The sequence below is a fragment of the Emydura macquarii genome, unplaced genomic scaffold (assembly GCF_026122565.2).
Source record: "Emydura macquarii macquarii isolate MOO-44397 ecotype Brisbane River unplaced genomic scaffold, CSIRO-AGI_Emac_v2 contig_1253, whole genome shotgun sequence".
NCBI classification, from domain to species: Eukaryota; Metazoa; Chordata; order Testudines; family Chelidae; genus Emydura; species Emydura macquarii.
Window position 1 is genome coordinate 103,833,203 of NW_027131390.1, and position 23,355 is coordinate 103,856,557.

At 39.2% G+C, this 23,355-nt stretch overlaps 1 protein-coding gene across 1 annotated transcript in view; it reads right to left on the reverse strand.

Annotated features, from left to right (window-relative positions):
* Nucleotides 1–2,053: 2,053 nt before the first annotated feature.
* Nucleotides 2,054–23,355, reverse strand: part of RALB (RAS like proto-oncogene B) — a 30,468-nt gene continuing 9,166 nt past the window's right edge. Inside the window, exons 2-5 of the mRNA XM_067549661.1 lie at nucleotides 15,967–16,131; nucleotides 14,140–14,348; nucleotides 10,351–10,528; nucleotides 2,054–7,536 (exon numbers count right to left, since the gene is read on the reverse strand). Of these exons, the coding sequence (XP_067405762.1) occupies nucleotides 7,417–7,536; nucleotides 10,351–10,528; nucleotides 14,140–14,348; nucleotides 15,967–16,080 (621 nt within the window). The 5' untranslated portion in view covers nucleotides 16,081–16,131 and the 3' untranslated portion in view covers nucleotides 2,054–7,416. The remainder of the gene's footprint in view (nucleotides 7,537–10,350; nucleotides 10,529–14,139; nucleotides 14,349–15,966; nucleotides 16,132–23,355) is intronic.

Consider the following 23,355-nt stretch of genomic DNA (forward strand, 5'->3'; position numbering starts at 1 on the left):
ACCATCGGAATAAAAATAATCCCATTTGTATGGCTTTTTATGGGTAATTCAGATAACAGATTAAATGCACACCTGTTATGCTCACAAGAGCAATTTCAAACAGTCTTATTCCCTGGTATTTCCACAGCCAAGTTCACATATTGAGGCCACAAGGTGGAGCCAGCTCTTTTCAGTAACACTAGACCAGAGCGTTTTCTACAATACCACAGAAATAGACAGCACTTTTCACAGAGGAAAAATAATCACACACCAGTATAGAGTGTTAAAGTTGGGACAGGATACAGTACAAATAGGAAAGCTCAGATCAGGATAACATATGCACAATGTGTTGACAGTGGAAGATACAACAGGACATATGGTTTTGCTCTACTGGGCCTAGTTTACAGAAGTTTTTCCTAAAAGGTGAGGGGAGGTAGATGCATAGGAGAGATTTCGGATATCTGCTTTATGTGCAGTTTAGAACTTTAAATGACTCAAACCCACATATCATGTACACAGCTCATCTATGTAGCTGGGCCATTGCCCATCCTCCAGTTGTTTGGCACATCCACGATCAGAAATGTAGGGCTGGAAGGGACTTTGAGAAGTCATCAAGTCCAGCCCCCTGTGCTGTGCCAGGACCAAGAAAACCTAGAGCCTCCCTGACAGGTGTGAAGGTCAAAACCCTCCAATGATGGGATTCCACAACCTCCCTTGGAAACCTATCCCAGAGCTTAACTACCTTTAGAGTTACAAAGTTTGTCTTAACATCTAGCCGAAATCTCCCTTGCTGCAGATTCGTCCTATTACTTCTTGCCCTACCTTTAGTGGCCAGAGAAAAATTGATCATCATCTTCTTTATAACAGCCCTAAACATATTTGAAGACTTATCAGGTTCTCAGTCTTCTTTTATCAAGACTGAACATGCTCAGTTTCTTTTAACCTTTCCTCATAAGTCAGGTTTTCTAAACTTTTTATTATTTTGCTGTTGTCCTCTGGACTGTCCAATTTGTCCACATCTTTCTTAATGTGAGCATCCAAAATTGGACACAGTCACACCTTGTCTGAGACTGTAAACTCCTGTGTTTCATCATGTGTTTTTACAGCACCTAGGTCAACAGGGCCCTGATCCTTACTGAGGCTCTGGACACCACTGCAAAACGAATAGTACGTTCCCCTCCTATTCCCACCTGAAGGCCTCTCATTCTGATTTTGTCACAGCCATAATGCCAGTTCAATAGACGTTTTTCTTCATTAAGAAAGACATTTGTTTAATCCATTAGGAAAAAAGCCACTTCACAGACCAGATGGGACTCTGAGCAAAGCTCAAATAAATAGGCTGTGTGCTAGTGAAATCCACAGGGGTCAGAATCCAACCCATGAAGAAAGCAGAGCTTCTCCAAAGCCACTACTGCAGTGTCACAGCTGTGGTAGCCTCAGTGGCTAGTGTGCTACCCTGCCTCTTGCCAGGGAATCTGCTCTCCAATCCCACCTTCAGGGAGCCCCTCCAGTACCCTGCCCCTGTACTAGGAAGTCCTCATTCCCAGCATTAAAAAAAAAAAAACACCCCGACAAACCAGATACTATCTTGAGTTGCTCTGTAAGGGGCAGAGTTTGGAATGAATATCATCTCCTGACTCTCCAACTCATGCCCTATGTTGTCTTCATATGCTAGAAAAAAATCAAATGCCTTTTAAACTGTTCAGCTTTTTTTGCAGTACTATGGGCCGAGATACGCACTACAGCCCTTCTGTCATTGAACAGCACCCAGAGTTTGAGAGACTCTGTACTTTGGGATAGACTGGAGAGGATTCTTGCATGCACGGAAGACCAGAGAGGAATGTCTCCACAAGTTCCTGTTGTGCCACTAATTTACTTGATTAACAGTTGGAAAAAAATGGTCTTCAAAGACTATAGACTAGGGCAAGCTAACCAGACTGATGAGTGTGAGATAAGTGTTTGTCAAGATAGCTGTAAACACAGTTACATCGTTCTGTGACCTTATGGTCCAATAAGGATGAGTGAAGGTGCTACAGTAATGCAAATAACCATCAAAACAAGCATAAATACAGCGTATGGTACCTATTTCTTTTTTTTATTAAGAATAGTAATACAAATCAGTTGGATTAGCATGATAATGAACACAAAATGGCTAAAATACATTTTTACGAACATTTCTTTAAATGTTTGTGCAACATTTGAGAGCAAAGCTTTTCTTGATCTACAGAAGAAAAGTAAAATTTACACTGTGTAGCATAACATACATAATTTAAAAAGGCAATTTCTTCTCAATCTTTCCTGTCATTAGTATCACTTAATTGTGGTAAACACCATTCTTAAGGCTCCAATAAAAAGGATGAGCTTTCCTTTTTCACCCCACAAGTAAGTCCCGCTATTCCTTTGCAGTCTGAAGATTGCAGTGGGAGTGATATTAGAATGAACCATAGGTCTGAACGTTGACGCAAAGCCCAAACAAACAATGGCACAGAATCATGCCCGATATGTCAATTGCTACTATTTAAAACCCCCCACTGTCCTTGCCAGCTTTAATGAGCTGGATAACCATTCATGGGAGAGGGGAGAGTGCGGGAGAGGGGACTTGGGTACTATAAAGTAATTCTGTTGGCTGTTTTACCAGTGTCTCTCTACCGTGACCTGGAGAGATCCACTTTAAGGATGAGAGGTCAGGTCAGTTTCCATACTTTCTTAAGCCTTGGCACCTTACAGAGGCATAAAACAGGGTGCCCATTAATTCCAGTGTGATGGTGAGCTGCCACGTAGATACCTGTCTACACAGACTATAAATGACATGCTAGACAGCCTTGAGAGTGTAACCACACTCTCTACTGAAATGGACTGTATTGGGTCCACCAGCATAGAAAGAAATTGTGTATACCCATGCCATCCAGTTTCCCTCAATTTTAATAGTTAAATAGTTAAATCACATTTTGCAATAGTAATATACTTTTAAGTACTTCTGGCATTCAAGTCCTGCATGACTATTGGGCTCCCACAGATTTCACAAATATTTGTTCCATGCATCCATGTTTTAAGGATGGCAGATAACCATGGCAAATCTTTCCAATGGTAATCTGAAGGGTGCATTTTAGATCTTTGATCCCAACCTTACTTAAACTTGATCTCCAGAACCGCCACGTGTACAACCTTCATCTGCTTTCATTCACATGTGTAGGAGCCTACACCAAGTTCTCTTCATTTTCCACGCTTGAATTATGAGTACTCATCTAGACTAGGAACAGTTCAGAAATTAAACCCCCCCCAATAAGAAGCCACATTTCTTTCCTCCATCCCTAATTACTATTGCAGTCTCAACAAACCCCCTGTTGAGTTAACGTACCTCCAGACAATGAGAACTGGAAATCACTGGAGGCCATTCTGGTACTTCACTGCCCTTCCAAGCAGAGGAACAGCGAATTGTGAGGCTCTTCCTAGCACAGGGGGGCTGAACACATTAGCTCCACACCACTTCCAGGCCAGGGATGCAGTTTATTGCCTGGCTGGTATATTAAATCAGACTAGTAGTTCTTCACACAAGTATTTCTGAAGACATAGGCTGCCCAATTATGAAATTTTGTTTGAATCAAGGTAGCTGCCTTGTTCACAACCACTGAGCTGAGAAGAGACTTCCAGGAAAATTTTCCTTTCATTTGTCATAACTGAAAGGTAAAACTGAAAAGCTGCCATATCAAATTAGTTTTTGGTTTGGGGAAAGACAGAACACATTGAAAGCTCTAACGGAATGTACTCTCAAGCCTTCTGCCACACTGATGCAAATGCTGTGATGTTTAAAAAGTGTTAATGAGTAGTGATTCAAGAACATAAAACTGCTAAGCATCTTCCTCAGAAGCAAGTCTAACTCAAAAGGACAAATTCATTTCTTACTACTGTTGAAAGTCACCTGAAGTGCACTGTCCTCATTCTACATTGAGAATAAGTGCTATTCTCTCCACAGTGAGTCTGATGGGAGATTACACCACACAGGTATGCATTGTGCAATAGCAATTAATCTGTTTTGTTTTTTTAAAGTCTGTCCTATCAAATACTGCAAAATTTCTAAAAAAAATAATGGGATTTTTGGGTAGTAGCTCAACATACATATTATTTGTTTCTACGTTAGTTCTAAGTGAGTTGCCTGTTTGAGCCCTTCACCAAGCGCACTTTGTTTTGTGAGTAACTTAAATCACTTTAATTAAATTTTACACTCCAGTGAACCTTGATTAGGCATATTTTATACGCTTGTTTTATCCTCTCAATGCTATTCAAGAAAACTACAGTTCAGCACGATACAGTCTTACAAGTTTAAGTGCAGCTAAGATTTTAAGGTGAAATTTGGACCAAAAATACATTTTACTTAAAAAATCACTTACCAATACCAGTGTTCCCATCAATCTTTCTAAAACTCCAGTGAGAACGGTCTCTTCTAAAAAATGAAGATTTACCTGCTATATTTGCAGTGCAAACCCTGACGCGTTGTGCTTACCAATGAGAATTTGAAAGGGACTTGAATATAGAGACTATAAACACAAGTAAAACTGACTAGACTATTTTCATTTTTCATATCAAGAAATGCAAAGAGTAGACAGTCAGTGAAAAAGTCAGACCTATTAAAACTGAAAAGTTTATGCATTTAAGATGCCATGAGTAACACTGATAAATAAATGTGTTTTAACGTATCTCATCCAATTGCATCTCTTTACATTATATGACATCTAACTATACCCTGTGCTCCTGCACAAGGTTTAAATAAAACATCTGTAAACAAGGCTGTTTGTTTTTGTTTTGTTTTGTTTTTTTAAAGAGCCAGGTGGCTCCTATATTTTCATGTTTTTATGTTCTATAATCAAGCTAGCTTTGTAATGCCATTCTGATCCTTACTGTCCAGTTCTAAAGGCTAACATTTGCAAACTTATATGACTAGGGAAAAAAAATGGTCAATCTAGAGCTATATAGGAATTTAACCTGACAATAAAACAGATTACAGCACCCATGATTTAATACATGATTCTCCCACTCTGATATGTCACTTGACAACTAATAAAACCAAGATGTGGAAGACAATGAATTAATGAGATAGGAAACTCAGAAGTCCATGCTAGACCCCAGTCTCAAAGTATTGAACTTTATTTTTCTTTCCAAACCCGTAAGTGGAATGCTCAACAGCAGAAATCTAGTCCATTTGATAAGAAGAATATGTTTTAGTAACCCTAGATTTTAGTTAGCCTTGGAAGGATGAGATTTTTATTGTAAATGTCCATGTCACAATACATGCACGAACGGATGAAATAATAGTTCCATTGATAATCGAAATTTACAGAGATGCAGAGAAAAAAAAATGCTACTTGAGAACTTATTCAAATTTGATAAAAGGATATATATTTTGTATATTTTAACATCATGTTGACAATTTGTGTTTTATGGTTATAAAACTAACTTTTTTAATCTCAGTGTCACTAAATAATTAGTGCCTGCTCTCCTCCCTCATAATTTCCCACAACTGTGGAAATTTAAAAATCGATACAAATAAAAAACTATGCTTAAGAATAATTGATATCTGTCAAAATTATTTTATATATATAAAATCAAATTCTGCCAAGCCTAGATAGTTCATTAAATTTTGAATTAAGCTCTCCCTTCCTCTGCACTGCCCCAACCCCAGTTTAAAGATTGAGCTAACACTACTCACTGGTTTAGTGTTTAAACATCCTTCATTATACTACTACTGTCTATATCTTATTCCTTTCTTAATGTAGCTGTATTTGAAGTAACAAATCAGATGACAAGTTGAAAAATGATTAGTTTTCAGATAATATATTTGACTACTTTTCAAAAATTCAAAAAAGAAGGAGTTTTTCATTGGGAAACTGTACAAAATGTATTCCAGAAGCAGGATAATTAAAAAGGTGACAATCTCTACTATAGCATCAAAATGGAAATAATTTTTTTGGCAACTGCACTTAATTTACACCATCAGGTTGAAAAAGATATTTAAGTGAAATACATTTGACAAAGAGACAAGAAATGCTAAATACTGATGTTTGCAATATATTTCCCCATTTCTATTTTTAATGTAGTTGATCATTTAGGACTGTAATGTCAACTGCAGCTTTGGCAGCAAAGCTCAGCAAAAATATCTCCGTATTTTAGATAAATGTGCATCAGAGGACTAGTAGAGTAAAAATTAACAGCAAGTAACATAATATATGGCAGTTGCCTAACTTCATTTCAGCTTAGTTTCTGACATTTAGCAACTACTTACTAGCCAAGTAATTTGTCAAGTAGAGAGGTAGCACAAAAGCCTCACACTGGTTCCACTCTCATGGTTTTGTGATCGGTGGCCTATGTCCTTTCTCAAAAAGAAAAAAAGTGTTTCTCAAACAAAATGGAAAGCAGAGATGCAGTAGTTTCCACATCTCCTTAACATGAAAACATGTATTACAGTATAACAAAATAGACAATCTACACTTTAAACAGTTAAGATAATGATTTTGAGGAAGGGATCTAGAGAGAGGGTGAAGTAGAAACATCTGTATGAGTCTAGCCTCAGTACAGAATAATCAAAATTTGTTTTTTTCTTAAATCAGTGCCAATTTCTTTCCTTTCTAAAAAAAGAAAAGAATACAGTTCTGTTTTAGGTCACTTCCCAACCCACCAAATAATTGTTTTTTGTTTTGTTTTTTTAAAAATATGAGAGTAAACAGGCCAGTTGGGAATATAACTAACCAGTATTTAAATACTAAATATTGCATTACCAACGAAGTCCGATTTCAGTCGATAGGCTTGATTCGTGAAGACTGCATTGACTCAAAATTGAATAGATACAGCTAATTTGCTTTTGAGTGACAACTCCCAAATCTTCAAAATACTGGCAGTTAAGGAGACTTCTGACAGTCTGAGAAAATATCGACAGCCACTTAAAGATTGGGAGAATCTCAAAAAGTCTTGCCGGATATTGGCTTGTGTATAGTTATTATTAATACAAAAAAACCCTTAAAGTCAGTGAACTCACAGACACTGAAAATTTTGGTTTAATTTAAAAGACAACCAGAGATGCTTGGTGAGGCCAATATAGGTTTTTGGGGAAAAGATCAGATTTGAAAAGACATCAAGAAGGATAACTATGAAATTGACAGGGGATTATTTCCTGTAATTGGGCAGAGTATGCCCCCAAGAACCATATTTGATGGTAAAATTCTAGCTTTGAAAGTTGCTGGCAAGGGGAGTCCATTTCAGTGTACATGGGCTCACATTTCTATTGACTAATGGTTCACAAATCAAATTTTCGCATTTTAAAAAGGCGATGAGTGAGTAAAAATATTATAAGGGAGTCAATACAAACTTCCTTTCATGAATCCAGTTCTATATCCTTAGTGGTAAGTCTCATTCATGCCATCTGTAGATATTTACAGTTTCTAAATATCACAGTAAACAACATCTTTCTTTAAAACTTTTCTTGTTCTTGCCACTTTTCTTCCCGTTCTTGTCTTTGTTTTCTGACATTTTCTTTGCTCTGATTTCCCTCATTAGATCAAAGAATACCTGGAAAGTGAAACACATGAGAGTAAAAACAGTTCTGCAGCAGAAAATAAATTGGTATATTGATGCATAAACTAGAATATTTGGCAAACAATAAAAATGTAACACGAGAACAAAGCACCTAATAAAATAAAAATGAGTAGTCTAAACATAGATCCCAATGCTACAAATTCAACATCTGTTGATATGCAGTACATGAATCAGGGGAAGGGAGGAGAAGGACTTACCTAGCTACTAAGTCATTCGGCAGCCTGTTTCAAAATGATAAAAGCCTTTTTTAATGAGTATCACTGTTAATTGTAGCAAAGCAATATGCAGTGGCATGCAGGGTTTTTATAGGGATCAATGAGATTTATACTAATCAGAGGAGAACATTTACAATTAACTCATGAAAAATGAAACCAGAAGACAATAAAAGCCTTGGTATAGCACCTTCAACACATTAATGAATTAATACAACCATCAGCAGGAAATATTAATCTTATTTTAAGGAAGGAAGAATTTAGGCACAGAGAATTTAAATGAACAAAGGTCACATGTCAAGTAAAATCCATTTCTCTCAACCCCTAAGCTCCTGTACTATCTGGAAAAAACCCCATCCTTCCTCAACTAAAATCAGAATACAGATTACCAGGATCAAACTTGGGTTTTTTTCCTATACTACTAAAAATTCTAGACACACACGAATATGCTTTTTATCAAAGTGTAATTTTACTCAATTTTGAAGTTTAGATATTCTTATCGCCTATCAGCTGAACTGTTAAAAGATGGTCTAACAATGACTAGTCTATAGCCTATAGCTAGGAAAATGGAATTTTCACCATTACAGAAATGTATTTAAATAAAATCTGCTTTTGAGCCTTAACAGTTAAGTTTTGTGTGACAGCTCGCTTTTGTAGTTCCTTGAGAAGTAGATATGTGCTTGGATTTAATAGACAAGGAACAAAGTAACTGAGCCATAGCAAGAAAGAGGCCTTCAGATCCTGTATCTGGAAAGCACAAGTACAAGGTCTTCTTAAGAGAAGAAGAAAATGCTTCACTCTGCTTCAGACAAGAAATGGTAAAATAAGATCTAGTGATTCCAAATTTGCACACGTTGCCACTGACATTTCAAAGATGTTCTTTACGTGGCAAATATAAAACTCAGTTTAGATTTAAACTGCTGCTGCTACAGAAGTGTCCCTAACTTGAAAAGATTTGGGAGGGATTAGACTGGGTTGTCTACACAGATAGCATTTTCTGTCTAGATAGAGAGTAGTAACAAGGAGTTCAACATGACCAACATGTCTATTTTCAGGCTATACAGATGCTGACAGATGACTTAAAATCAGTCTTGTCTGGAGATCCAGGGTGAATTTACAAGACAACTGCAGTGTGCTAGCCACTTACCAAACACACACAGAGTCTCTGACCGAAAGAGCTTAAAATCTACAGTATTAATCTCTTTTTACAGATGAGAAAACTGAAGCACACAGGTCATGCAGCAAGTCAGAGCTGGGCTTAGAACCCAGATCTCTTGGCTTCCATTCCCATGCTCTAACTGTGCTGCTGCCTTGATAACTAGGCCATTGTTAAACAAAACTAGGAAGATAGGGATTATTTTAAGCTTGCTCATCAAGAAAACATTACCTAGTGAGTGTATGTATATTTGGATAGCAATGTTAATTTCATGTAAAAAGCTACAGTATGGATGCTGACACAATGAGTATGCCTTATGATTTATATGGACTTTCTTCTAAGAGACTGAATAGGTAGCGGTTTACTGAACACGAAAGTCAAAAACAGCCCTCAGATATAATTAAGCCTCAAAATGTTCACCCCTAGATTTGTTCTCAGACTGTAGATTGTAAGCAATTTAAACAACTAAGACTCAAGCATTGTGGATCAACTAAGGGTCTTTCATTATATTTGTTCAAACTTCTCCCAACATTGCAAGTCATCTTCTGTGGATGTGCGAGGGAGTGCATTTTCATATTCTCCACAGAAAATGGAAGAGGATCCCAATAGTTAAGACACTAGAGAAAGCACATATGTATTTGGCAGTGGGTCCACTTGCTAGAAGGGTTATCAGAATCCATCTGCCCAGACATTTAAAAGCAATTTCAATCCAAAAAATACTACAAGTGACATCAAGCTGGAGAATATTGATTCTTAGGAAAGGCACGTATAGAGGGGATGGGGGAAATTATGTTACAGGATAGGTACACATTGAAAAATTTATATCTATGTTTTTCAGAAACTGAAGATCGTCTCAGTGATCTGAAAGCAAAGCAGAACTGAGAATTTGTCAGTATTTTGGCAGATATTTGAAATATCAGCTGCACCACATATGAACTGAAGAGACAAGAGGGAAGAACCAAATTTCAGAAGTGCTGAAGTTATCCTTAATTGCTTTATGATATGTACTAACTGTAGTTCAACCTATCACTTCTAAGCATTTCAAACTGTAATTGAAATGAAACAGTGCACTTCAGTGAATTCTCAGAGCTGATAAATTTACTGTACTTCAAATCATCACCTGAAAGTTTGCCATTGTACAGGGGCTCACTACACTTGTATCTATATAAAAGTAAACTAATAGGATCGTCTTGACGTGTTACATAGACAGCAATGGAAATTAAATGTTCGCTTTAATTTGCAATATATTCATTAAGTGAAACATTCAAATGTTAAAAGTGTAGATTATTGTAAAAGGAACAAAAACCCAGCCATGAATTGTGTCTTTGTTCCAGAAAGTACTTAGAATTTGTCAGTCATTCTCAGTACTGAATGACTCTGCCACTCTACTGCAGTAAGAAATTAAACTAGTTGTCTTACCTTATCTACATTTGCTCTAGTTTTGGCAGAAGTTTCTACATACTGCACACCCCACTCCTCTGCTTTACTTCTGGCCTCCTCTACAGGCACCTGCCTGCGCTCTTCCAGGTCAGATTTATTTCCCACCACAAGCAAAGGGATTTTATCCTCTTCAGCCTTCACACGCAGGATCTGTTCCCTAATGCATCAGATATTACAAACAGAACAGCTGAGTTAGCTTCCTGATAGCATCAAAAATAAAACACTTGACATCAGGAATAAGCAAGCAGCCTTCACGTTATGCCAAGGAGTACTGTATTTTACTTCTAAAAAGCCATTTCAGGATGACCTCATGCATACACAGTAACGGGCAAAGGATTCCAAATTTAAAGTGGCAACGTTGCAAGCTCAGAGCCAATACTGCCCAATGATTATAGGAACCCAAATTGTAAGTTAGAGGACGTGGAGGTTACTTACCTATAACTGGAAGTTCTTTCAGATATGTGATCCCTATATGTATTCCATATATGGGGTACACATGTGCACCGTGTACCTGAACTGGAAATTCTTGCAAGTATTGTCTGTCTGTCTGTGCCCATGCCCTGGATCTCCTGGTGCTCAGTACCAAAGGTATAAGGGGAGGTGTAGACTAAGCGCCTCTCTAGCTCCTTCTCTACCGCAAATTTAGTGATGACCCAAACCAGAGGGGAAGAAGGTCAGGGTAGTGGAATACAGACAGGGACCACACATCTCAAAGAATCTCAAGTTACAGATAATGGGTAAGATTTTTTAATGGCTTTCAGAAACCACGGTGTCCTGTTAGGTATTGAATTTATCTTTCCGTGACTTTGGTTTAGTTGGTGCAGTTAGCCAAGCCTGACAAAATTCTAGGATACCACTGCCACAGGTCTTTCTGAGCCTTATCACACCAGGTAGAGAAGGCTCTCCAAGTCTTTAAGTATGCCTATTGCCAAGACTATAATATAGCTGGAATCTTCGTCTGCAAGACCTCTTCTTCAGGCTCATGCACACAACGGTCAGGCTGGAAGGGTAAATCCAACTGTACTGTCATCATAAATACTGCTGACAACAGCTGAATTGGATTTTCCACAGACATGTTCAATAATCATTGCCTCCTCTTCGACATGATCTTTGAGGTCTGCACAGCATATTTCAGGGTGGGAACTCAAACTCAAGTTCACAGATCCATGGTATGGTCTGGGTGTCCTTCCTTTTTGGATCTGCTGAAGTAATTTTGCAGCTTTTTAAATTTTTTTCCCTTGTATGTCATCTAGACATGCTGCAGGTGGAGACACTTTAAAGCCAGCTGACAGCCTTGAGGTATAATTCCTATGCTCCCATATTCAGCAGCATTCTGCTGAGACAGTCTGTTTCTTTTTCCCTTAATGTGCATAATCAAGACAGATTTTTTTTCTGCCTATCCTATTTACAGATATTCTCCTTTAACCCTTTATATGCCACAGCAGTAGCACTGTTAATCTTCATTCTGACATCTCATTTTCCTCTGAAAAGTCTCACTGCCTTGGTCTAAAGACCTGTTTATAGGCCATTTTATTTCAGCTGGTGTCCATCATCCCTGAATCACTCATGATCCAAGCATCCATCAGCCAAAGTAATCACGCCAACCCTGGAGGCTGGTGTCTGCAAGTCAATAACTTCCGTGCCAGTAGACCTAGGGGACAATCTTCCTCCTGGTTTTCTGTTATCAAGCATCATTTCAAGGTGTTGCATACCACAGATATCTGCAGTTGCCCAGGGAATCCTTAGATTATCTTTTCCAGGGAGCATACAAGAACAACTGCATCAGGTATATGTGGAAGTCAACTCAGGGAATCACTTCAAGGCTCAGTGCCATTGAGTCTAGGTCATGTAGGTAGTTCTACACTGAGGTTCCTTCAACAGTGGATTAAAATATTAACTGCATTTAGCCTTCCTGTCTTGCATAAGGAACACACTTCCCAGTATGGTGTTGAATTGTGCGCCCAGGTACAGCAGTGTTTGGTAAAGGGTGATTGAATCCCCCATTGTTTATCACTATTGTGTTTCTTCCTAGAAATCTGTCAGCCAACCATGATGCTGTGGCTGCTGACCTTAATTTGGCTCCAATTAGTTAGGCAGTCAGATATGGACTGGTGCCAATACCTATTTTCTTAATTGGAAATGTTGCTTCCATCACCAGTTTTGGTGAACTTTAATAGAGTCGGAAGCCAGGCCAAAAGGCCTTGGTCCTGGAAGTGCTGATCCAGGAGAGCAAAACTCAAGTACATCTAACAGGACTTCAGAGTGGAAATGTGTATGTATGTTTTGCAGGTCCATGGATCAGAGGAATTTGCTTGAATCCACCGCTTGTAAAATGGATTTGCAAGGAGATGAGGGCAAGAAAACAGGCAGGTAGACTAAGAGGGATGCATAGGATGCCAGTGACTTGAACACCAAAGGATAAAAGTAGCTAATTGTTAGCAGAGGGAGAGCCAGGTATCAAAAATCAGAGACGATGGATAGGGAGGAGTTAGGAGAACTACCATGGATGCGTGGGAGTGAGAGAGAGTTAAGAGTCTGAACTTGTAGCATTGTTCAAAGGAGGAATAGAAAAAAAGGCTTGAAAGTGGCATGAGGAGTCCTTCCTGGGAACAATACTATGATTTACCTCTTAGTTTGGACAGACTCCTCAAGGGGAGCCCCTTCTTCAGAGTCTACAGCACTCAAGTTTGTGGAAAAAGTGCCAGGCCCCTGTGTATCTGAGCTGGGCCTGTCCCAGCTCTGAACCCCTTGACAAGGTCAGCCACTGGCACTTCATGCAAGCTGTTACAATGTCAGCATGCACAGATATGTGCAAAGACTACTAGGCCTGCTTTGCTTTCCTTTGGGCAGCATGCCTTCTGGATACAACTGAAATCTGAGATGGCTAGAACTCTTTTGTAGTATGTGTATGTAGGGATGGGAGAAGAGAGTGGCAAATAGACACAGAACACTAAGCTACCCGCTGGCTGTAACAAACTTTGTCTTCTGTACTAGTCTAGAAACTTGGGCAAAAGAGAAACATTTTCAAGCCACTTGGCAGGGAAAAATGAAGAATTACACAAATCAAAATTAAAGAATTATGAAGAGTGCCTTACTGTCCTAATACCATAGAATCTCAGAGTTAAACACACCATAGTTACAAACCGACCAGTCAACAACATACCTCATTTGGAACCAAAAGTACAGAACCAGACAGCAGCAGAGACCGAAAGAAAAAAAGCAAACACAGTATGGTATTGTGTTAAATGTAAACTACTAAAAAAAAGGAAGGTTCAAAAAAGATTTGACAAGGTAAGGAAACTGTTTCTGTGCTTGTTTCATTTAAATGAAGATGGTTAAAAGCAGCATTTTCCGCATAGTAAAGTTTCAAAGCTGTATTAAGTCAATGTTCAGTTGAAAACTTTTGAAAGAACAACCGTAACATTTTGTTCAGAGTTATGAACATTTCAGAGTTACAAAACAACCTCCATTCCTGAGCTATTCGTAACCGAGGTTCTACTATACATAAACTGAGGTTAAATAGGGAAAATGGGTTGGCTCAAATACAAGGACTTCTGGTGTCTTACCTTCAATGTTCTGCTTGTTAATGCAAATTAGGAGCAGTAAGTTGACCTTTTCATCCTTTACCCATTACTGAGCTTTTTCAAACAAACATTCACATTCACCTTACCAAACCTGCTCACATCTATGTAAGTACACGCAAAATATCAAAACGCTTGAAGAATTGAATCTTTTTTCCCCTTCATCCAACAAAGGACCAGTGCTTACCTAAACTCTGCTGTTGCTGTAAAGGATTCGTGTTCGGTTATTGAGAAGACAAGGAGAAACCCCTCCCCACTGCGAAAGTAGTTGTCTCGAATAGCTGCATAATCCTCCTGTCCCGCTGTATCCAAAATGTCTATCTGGACTTCTTCCCCATCCAGAACTACTTTCTTTCTGTAACTGTCGGCTTTCGTAGGTTCATAGTCTTCCACAAACTGAGGAACATAAGAAGGGGGGAAAAAAATCTATAGCATCCCTGATTTTTTCAGATATGGCACTCCTCCCTTTGAACATTTGCTTCAGCCCATTGCTCTCCACTTTTAATGGCCATTGTAAGGTATTTATACTCCTGAAGAGCCTTTTTATTTTAATCATGGTCAACTATTTAATGCCACCTGTTTCGCTTTATTATTTTAACAGAGAGAGAGAGAGAGAGAGAGAGAGAGAGAGAGAGAGAGAGAGAGAGAGAGAGAGAGAGAGAGAGAGAGAGAGAGAGAGAGAGAGAGCGAGCGAGAGAGAGAGAGAGAGAGAGAGAGAGAGAGAGAGACAGCGAGAGACTGCGTTTTATACCATTGAGCCAATTCAGAGTCTGCATGCTAACAGAAGAAGCCATTGCTACATAACTGATAAGCTGAGTTTACTCCAGAAGAAGCTAAGGGCTAGATGCTCAGCTGGTGTAAACTGATCTAGCTCAATAAGTTGTGACCTTCTCTCTCAGATGTAGATATTGGTACTGTTATCCATGTCTTTGTCACCTCACAGTTAGAATGCTGCAGTGTCCTCTGCAAGGGGATACAACTTAAATCGATTCAGAGGCTGAAGCAGGTGCAGAACACAGCAGCTCAACTATTTAAGTGACGCATATTATCATGAGTACATATATCAGTGCTCTATAATCTGCACTCAATGGCTATGGAATTCTAGGTGGGGTTCATGGTGTTGGTTCTGACATACAAAAACAAACATGACTCAGATACACAGTCCCAGGCAACCATACTGCTCCAGGCACATCTTTGCATCACCTGTGATCTAAAATGCTCCATCTGGGGTTCCTACACATTAAGAAAGAGAAAGAGTTGCCACCAGGATGTCTACTATTAGAACAGCTTGATGCTGGAATTTACTCCCCCAACTTGGTACAAAATAATCTACGTGTGGCTCTCGAGGGCAGACTTGAAAGACCATCTATTGTTATGAGCCTTGAGGGTTTTTAGTGGGGTGTATTTTACTGTTTTTGGGTTCTCAGGGTGCCTACAGTAGAGACACACGTTATTTAAGACAGAACTATAGATTGAATTTTTTCACAGATTCACTGGAGTTTTGTCCTGCTTTGTGACAGACGGACATGCCTTGCAAAATTAGCTGCAGAACTTAGAAACTGTTTTACAAGACATCTATCTGCAAATTGAAAGCAGGCATGTGCCCCATATATTAGTACTAAAGAACTAGTATAAAGGGAGCCTGCAATTGTCTTTGCATCATTTCTTCATCAACATCGGTCTTAAAAACAGATAAGAAAAAGAGTGCTTACTTCCACTTGAATCCTAATTTGTCTCAAAGGACCTCGCTGCACTAGCTGCACCAACAATACTTGAGACAGTATGGTAGAAAATGGCTGCTTAAATATCCTGCGTTCCCTATTCAACCCACTCTTTGCACTTTGTGTTTAAAACTTACAAAAACTGCATTTAATCCCTGGATAAACAGCATCAGAATTTCCTGATATTCCAAACATCTTTAGAAGAATTTTACTGATTGTACAAGGTAAATCCAGCAGAATGATTGTTGATTATTCATGGAGTTTAAGAAGCAGTTTGTGCTAATTCTTTTTACCTCATCATACATGAACTGAAGCGTAAGTGCTGACTTGCCCACACCTCCACTGCCAACCATGATTACTTTGTGCAGGACCAAAGAACTCTGGTTCTTGTTCTTGCTGGCAGCCATCGTCTTGGTTCTCTACAGTTGTCGACTGCCAACAAACAGCTGATTGAAGAGCTGCAGGAAAAGATAGACGTAGTCACTTAAATTAAGTATATGATATTTTATAAGTCTGCACGTGGAATGTAACAGCATCCTTGGTGTCACAGATCCAAAAACATTGCTAAACACCTCTAGCGATCCAAAAAAAAAAAAAGTTATCATATTAGGAAAAGTCTATATATGGAATGGTTAATGCATATCAGTTTGCATGTTTTCTTGCTACACTACATTTCTTTTAGGCTAATCCATTGCCATTTATTGTAAACATACTTTTTAAACTGGTAGTGTTGTCAGAAATAGGAACAGAGAGACAGTCTGAAAAGAACAACTTTCAAGAAGTGGTGATTAAGTCTCAATTAAAAATAATTCAATTAAAAAAAATGTATCTTTTGGGCAGTGACTACACAATTCCTTCCACCTAAAAAGTGGAAGAATGTTATAGGCATGATCTTGACCAAAGATTCTATCATGACATTATTAACACCTTCCTAGGGTATTTCTTTTCAATGTTTTCTTCTTTGAAAACCTATAATCTGACAGTAGTGCTATGCCTTAGATCTCTTTAAAAATAATGGGGATTACTTTTGCTGCTATTGTCTACAGGCAAATTAAAAGCAGGCAAAGATCAATAGCAAATTTTGGCAGACACAAGACAGAAAAATACATTTAACTGTACATCTCTATTAATTCTGACATAAGATTGTATGTTTTTTGTAGTTCCTGCCTTTTCTTTTTGACAATCTCTTTGATTGTTTGATGTTGCGAGTCTAGTTCTTCATTCCCCACAAAAGGTCTCATGTAAGCAGCAAAGAGGAAGTGCCACTCAAAATTTCCATTCCTCTTCTAACAAGGCTGGCTAAATTAAACCCATAACAAACCTCCATATTTGAACATGGAAAAAGTTACCTCCTAGACACAAAGCTACAAGCAGAGTAAGTACTGTGTGTAGTGCAAACTGGATGTTTAAGACTTTCACTTTTGACAGATGTTCTTTTGAATAATCTGATTCTGTTACAGACTAGTCAGAAGGAGGGGCAGAAACTAAGCCCTACGTCTCCTGACTCAGACGTCGCCAGGTTACTATAGGGCAAAAGGCAAGGGAAGGGGGAGAGGGGGAATAGGTAAAGTGGTGAAAACGCAGGGATCTATTGATGCTAGGCCCAATGAGAGAATGCAGATACAGCTCAGAGAAAATCTTAAGGTATTTCTGGCATTGGCGGTCAGCCTGTGGAGGTAAGCACCTTGGAAGTCTGCTGACGGAATCATGGTTCTGATAGTCTCCCAAGTGGTTCAAAGTGGAGTCAGGGACATGCTGATTTAGAGTCCAGGATGAATACGCAGCTCGCAAACTGAGAACCACCAGGTTAATGGAATAAATACATACATGGTCCAATAGGCCTATATAATGCAATACAGACATACAAGGACAACATGGTCCTTATCATAAGGACTTTAAAATTAAGAGCCTGATTCTTGGAGTCAGCGAAGTCACTCATTTCAGGAATGGCTGCAGGGCCAAGTCCTAAGTCAAAAGACATAAGAAATGGCATACCATGGAAGAAAGGAAGGAGAAAAGAATATTAACAGAGAAAGGAGATTGTAATGGAAAGTAGATCCACCAAAGTGAGGCTGGTGTAGCCAACTTTATTCCAAGAAGTTTGGAAACACTGCTTTTTCAAGAAGTAGGACAAATCTCCAACCAGATAATAGTCATTAATCAAACAATTTCAGAATGGCACAACCAAGACTGTACAATAATGAGTTCCAGCAAAAATAGCATGAAAAAGGAAAGAATATCAAATCTTATGTTAATGCTAGAGGAAATCTAAATTAACTGTTAAATTTCAAGGCATTTTCATTGTTATAAAGTACTCAGGAATGTTCTGCTATCTGATTAAATTGCAGGACAGACTGAAGGATTCTACCCCTAGAAGAAGGGATAAGTTATTCTATGCTATGAAACCTTATGTTGTTTAAGGAACTGAGGATAAGTCTTACTTTTAATTAAACAATTAGTTTGTACATCAGTTCCCTTATAAAACTGTACAATCGTGTCCTGAAGGCACCTATAGATTCACTTTTAGAGTGGGACAACCTGTAGTATCTCCATACTGTGTATTCCACTAATACCCTCTTTATTATACTGTTCTGTTTTTGTTTGGTACAACAGAAATGAAGTCACTGGAACAGAAGCCTGTTGCAGGAGAAATGTCTCAGCTTTCATTCACCAGCAGAAGACTTACCCTGCAACATCACCATTTACCTTTGATAGTCTTTACAGCACTATGTTTAGAGCAGCATATCTTCAGAAGAGCCAGTCCCCTGAACTTGGGGAAGGCTCAGGACTCAGCAAAGACAGGATGGGGGAAGGTGGATCAGGGCATGCTTACTATCCCATCATGCTCCTCAGGTCTCCCTCAACTCCTGTACACAGCATTTTGGGACACAGTCAGTGAATTTACAACTACAGTAGAACCTCAAAGATAGGAACACCTCAGCAATGGAAATTGATTGCAACTCTGAAATGTTCGTAACTCTGAACAAAGCATTACGGTCCAGTACCCTGCAGTCAGAGTCTTCCAGCTGAGGCTGGGAGAGATCTCTGCAAAGGTGGCACCTGGCAGCACTGGCCTGACTGGCAAGCAGCTCCCTGCCCTATTCCTGTTTCTTGCCTTTGGGCTGAACTGGGGGGCGGGCCTGCCCCACACCCTTGGCACTAGAAGCCTCAGCTGCCTCTCCCCAGGGCTCACCCTGCTCAGTGCACTGCTTGCCATGCTCCAGAAGCTGTGCATGGCAGGGAGTTGGTGCAAGCCAGCTGCCAGCGCCCGTCTCTCCCCTGACCCTTGCACTCCCAGAGAGTGCTAGCAGGATCCAGGAGTACAGCCACGGGTAAAGCTTGGGCTGCATTGATGCACAAACTGTGGCCCTTTAAAACTCCTCCAGAGAACAGCTGACTCCCACTCTAGTTCTAGCCAGGCTTTAGCTGCAACCTTCAGTTCTTGCAGCAGCAGGTTGCTTTCTTTCCCAAGCTCAAGAGCAGGTGGGAAGGGGTGAAAACAGCACCCTTGGCTTACAGGAATAGCACAGACCCCAGACTGTTCCTGCTCTGCATGCCGACCTTGCAATACAGGCACAGTATTTGCTTTCTTCCCCCCGCTGATGCCTGACTGCTTACTTCCGATTTCACGGCGTGTTTGGTTGACAGGTCAGTTTATATCTCTGGCCTTTGTATCTTTGAGGTTCTACTGTATTTGTAACCATCAGCCATTGACTAACAGAGGAAGCTGATGGAGAACAGTGTCTAAGCAACAGTAGCTCAGCTATGCGTGACAATGCTGTGACATTTCCTCAGGGTGTCCACGACTTAGAGTAATATTTTAACCCCCTCCCCCACCTCCAGTGAGAGGAAGATCAGCTTGTGCTTCACTGAGTGTCAGCTCCCTGACACCGCCAGTCTGTTAGCTACACAAACAAACCATCTCCTCTGGGCTCTGACAGCCCTTATTTTGCCTTGCAGGTTAACAATAGGTGCACCCCAATCCCAGAACTGCCTTCAAGCATTCCCCTGCAGTGTCAAGCCCTTAGCCACTGATTACTCACAGAAATTACCAGGTAAGCTACCCCAAAGGCATAGTGCATACACCAGCTTGGTTGAGTCAACTGAAGATCAGCTCCACTATAACATCACAGCACTGAGATAGATTTATAGTGAAAACAATCATAAATTTATTAAAAGCTAAGATTTAAGAGATAGTGAATAAGGATTACAATGGAAAAAAATGGTTACATATAAAACAAAACGTATAATATGCTTCCCAGTCTAAAGTTAACTTTAAAAGGCTAAAAGGCTTTACTTTGTCTAAAGTAGTTTCTTACCTAAAACAATCACCTAGAGTCTCCAGTCAACAAGGCTGGGATCCCTCTTCCTGCATTCATGAAAGTACTGTCCTTTTTTGCTTCCTTGGAGAAGCACAGAGAAGTATCCTTTTGCCTCCTCTTTATATCCCCAGAACTAGTTGTTTTGTCCCTAGAGTCAGGATGAGCACCATGGTTTATACTCTGATATGCTGACTCCATGCTGCCTTCATAGCCTCATGCTGATGGTCATATGCAAATAGGCTTCCGATGCTTATTATACATGTGAACCAAGGCAAACAGGTGAATGTACATCCTTTGATCAAAACCTGCTTGTCAACTATGCTTTGAGTCAAACTTTAAAACATACTTTCCAGTATATAAACACAGCTCCTTAAATATCATCTGTATGTACATCTCAACAATTATGAGGATCAGTATGACAAGCTTTTATTAGAGATCTCACTTGACCCTCTTTGGATAAATATGAAAGATACCTACTGGCTGTAGTGAGTTTGTCAGGTCTGTCAGGAGTTACTGTTATAGAAAAGTGAACCCTTTGCCAGTAGGCACTGAGGAGTTTTTAAGGTCACAAATGCAAAGAGTCAGCAGGAATGTCAGCAGGTTCCCTCATGGGAAACAAGATTTTAGGATTATTGTCTATAAAACTTATTTGACACTTTAGGTTAAGGCCACAAGTGTTAGAAAAAGTAGATTTTTAACTACTTTCATGTCAAAGAAAATTAAACCGCTAGGTATCTGTTTTACTATGAGACATTTGCTATGGAATTAGATTCACTAATCTTGTTTTTGTAGCAGCCTAGACATCTTAAAGAGAGACTGTTGTCTGAAGCAGTCTAACACATCATTCACCCATCATGGTTATCACAAAGTCTAGCATTAATGTCTCATGCTATTAGTGCAATTTCCCCAATACTGTTAAGTTAAAGGGTAAAAACAAACACTAAAAAAGCATTTATTACAATAACAAGGTTTCTGAGGTGCTTACACTCCAAGATGACAACACCTTAGAAAAAAAATAAATGAAGTCATAGGAACTAAATTGCTGAGGAATTGGGGTACAGATGCAAGACCCATATCACAAAACAATATATGGATGAGTGAAAAGCAGTGTTCTCTAAAACAGAGGCATTACTCTGAAAAGCAATTAAGTCAACCTCCCCTGGAAGAGAGGGAAATCAACACAGCATCCTTCAGAAAGCACTTGTGGTGGTTCTGAACCCTGCAGCTACATCTGCCAAGAAATCTGCCTTGCCAACAACATGATGAATAGCATTAAGGGCACAGTTCTGAACAAGTATTCCCACAGACAAACCATCTCCCAGCCAGAACAAATCCCACCACTCCTTGCTAGGTTGCACAGTACCTAGCAGCCATGTTTTCCCATAAGCAAATGACAGTTCCTTTAGTGACAGGTGAGTAGAGGACTAGCCTTATGAATTACAGAATTACAGCCTCAGAATTACAAATATCAGAGTTACAAACTGACTGGTCAATCACAAACCTCATTTGGAACCAGAAACACACAATCAGGCAGCAGCAGACACAAAAAGCAAGTACAGTACAGTACTGTGTTAAACGTAAACTACTAAAAAATAAAGGCAAAGTTAAGAAAAATTTGACAAGGTAAGGAAGCAGTTTCTGTGCTTGTTCGTTTACATGAAGATGGTTAAAAGCAACATTTTTCTTCTGTATAGCAAAGTTTCAAAGCTGTATTAAGTTAATGTTCAGTTGTAAACTTCTGAAAGAACAACTATAACGTTTTGTTCAGAGTTACGAACAGCCTCCATTCCCAAGGTGCTCATAACTCTGAGGTTCTGCTGTATATCTGTCCTGGAGTATGGGGACATCTAGCTGTCTAAGTATGTTTTGAGGTACGGACCACTAAATAAGCAAGTCCCTGACAGACCCAAAGGTCTGCAAATTAAACTAACTGCAAGTACAAGTTCATTTCAGGTTTATCGAAGTTTACCCTTAACCCAATACTCTCAAACAGAGCAAATGACATGCAGAGCCTAAATTACACACAAAGAGGAAACCCCTTTGAATAACCAATTGTTAGGTGTGGAAAGATAGTGCTTGCTGCACAAGATCTACTGGATTCCATTACTGGCCTTACAAAAACTCTTCCCAGATCACTTTTTTAAAATTTAAGTTAAACCAACTTGGTAATCAATGGAAGGTTAATATTCCAAGACTGCTGGCAGAGTTTCCTAATTAAATCCAACCCTAAGGAGTAAAAAAAAGTCACAGAACTACCATGACATTTGCAAACCATTCTTCTGCTCATAAATTACACCCCTTTCTGCTACCCTTTGTCTTGTCTGTTTGGATTATAAACTCTTCTGGGTAAGGCCTGCCATTAGTCATCTTTGTACAGTGCCTGGCACAATGGGGCTGCTTTCTAAGTTGCCCCCTAAGAACTACTGTAATACAAACAACAGCAGAAAGAAAAAACAAGGGTAGTTATGGGAGTAAGGCCTTTTATAACAGTTGCTGGAACACCAGATCCGCAGGCCAGAGAACAAGTCTCTCCATCCTTTCTATAAAATGGTTAAATGGCTTCAGAGTGGTTCTTAAATTATGAGGCATAGCATTCAGTTCAGCTCCTATTGTATAGATCTGCAGAGACCATTTTGTGAGAGCCTACATTTAGAGTCAGATTTTAAACTTATCCCTTTTAGTTTATCTTTACTGAAAGACTCATGTACAAGTGTCGCATAAACATTAAAAACCTTCCAGAAATACAAAAGCTTCTCTTTTCACTGGACATGTCCACAATACAACTGCAGAATATTTTCTTCCCAAATACTTAGCAATATGTTAGATGAGTATAAAAGAAAAGTATACTGCAAGCCGTCAACAAATGTTACAGTAACTGCCCTATGATTTACTGGATAGGAATTTACACCACACAGACTATTTTAAACACCTGCATAGCCTCACTAAAATCTCAGCCTTTGTGCATTTTAACTTTTCTTTTGTGACTCATAAGTCCATACATTCATATAAAAACACCCAACTGGTTTGAGTAGACAAGAAAAAAACTTAAAATTTTGCAAGTAGAACAAAACTTGGGTACATCTGTAAAATTCTTTTAACCTCTGAATACAGTCAGAAAAACTGTCAAGATTAATCCTTGTTCTTGTTTTCTTGCTGTGCAATTGATACCCTTGAATGTTTCTTTTTTTTGCTACCCTGCCACTGAAAGCAGATATCTATGGGGGTGAGGGAAAGGAGGGAATTAATGGGAATCTGGAATTGCATGGCCCAATGACTGAACAGAAGTGCTTTGTTAAACCCTTCCAATACCTGCATCTCCTATTTGAAGATAGGATGTTTAACCCATTGGCTCCAAGTATA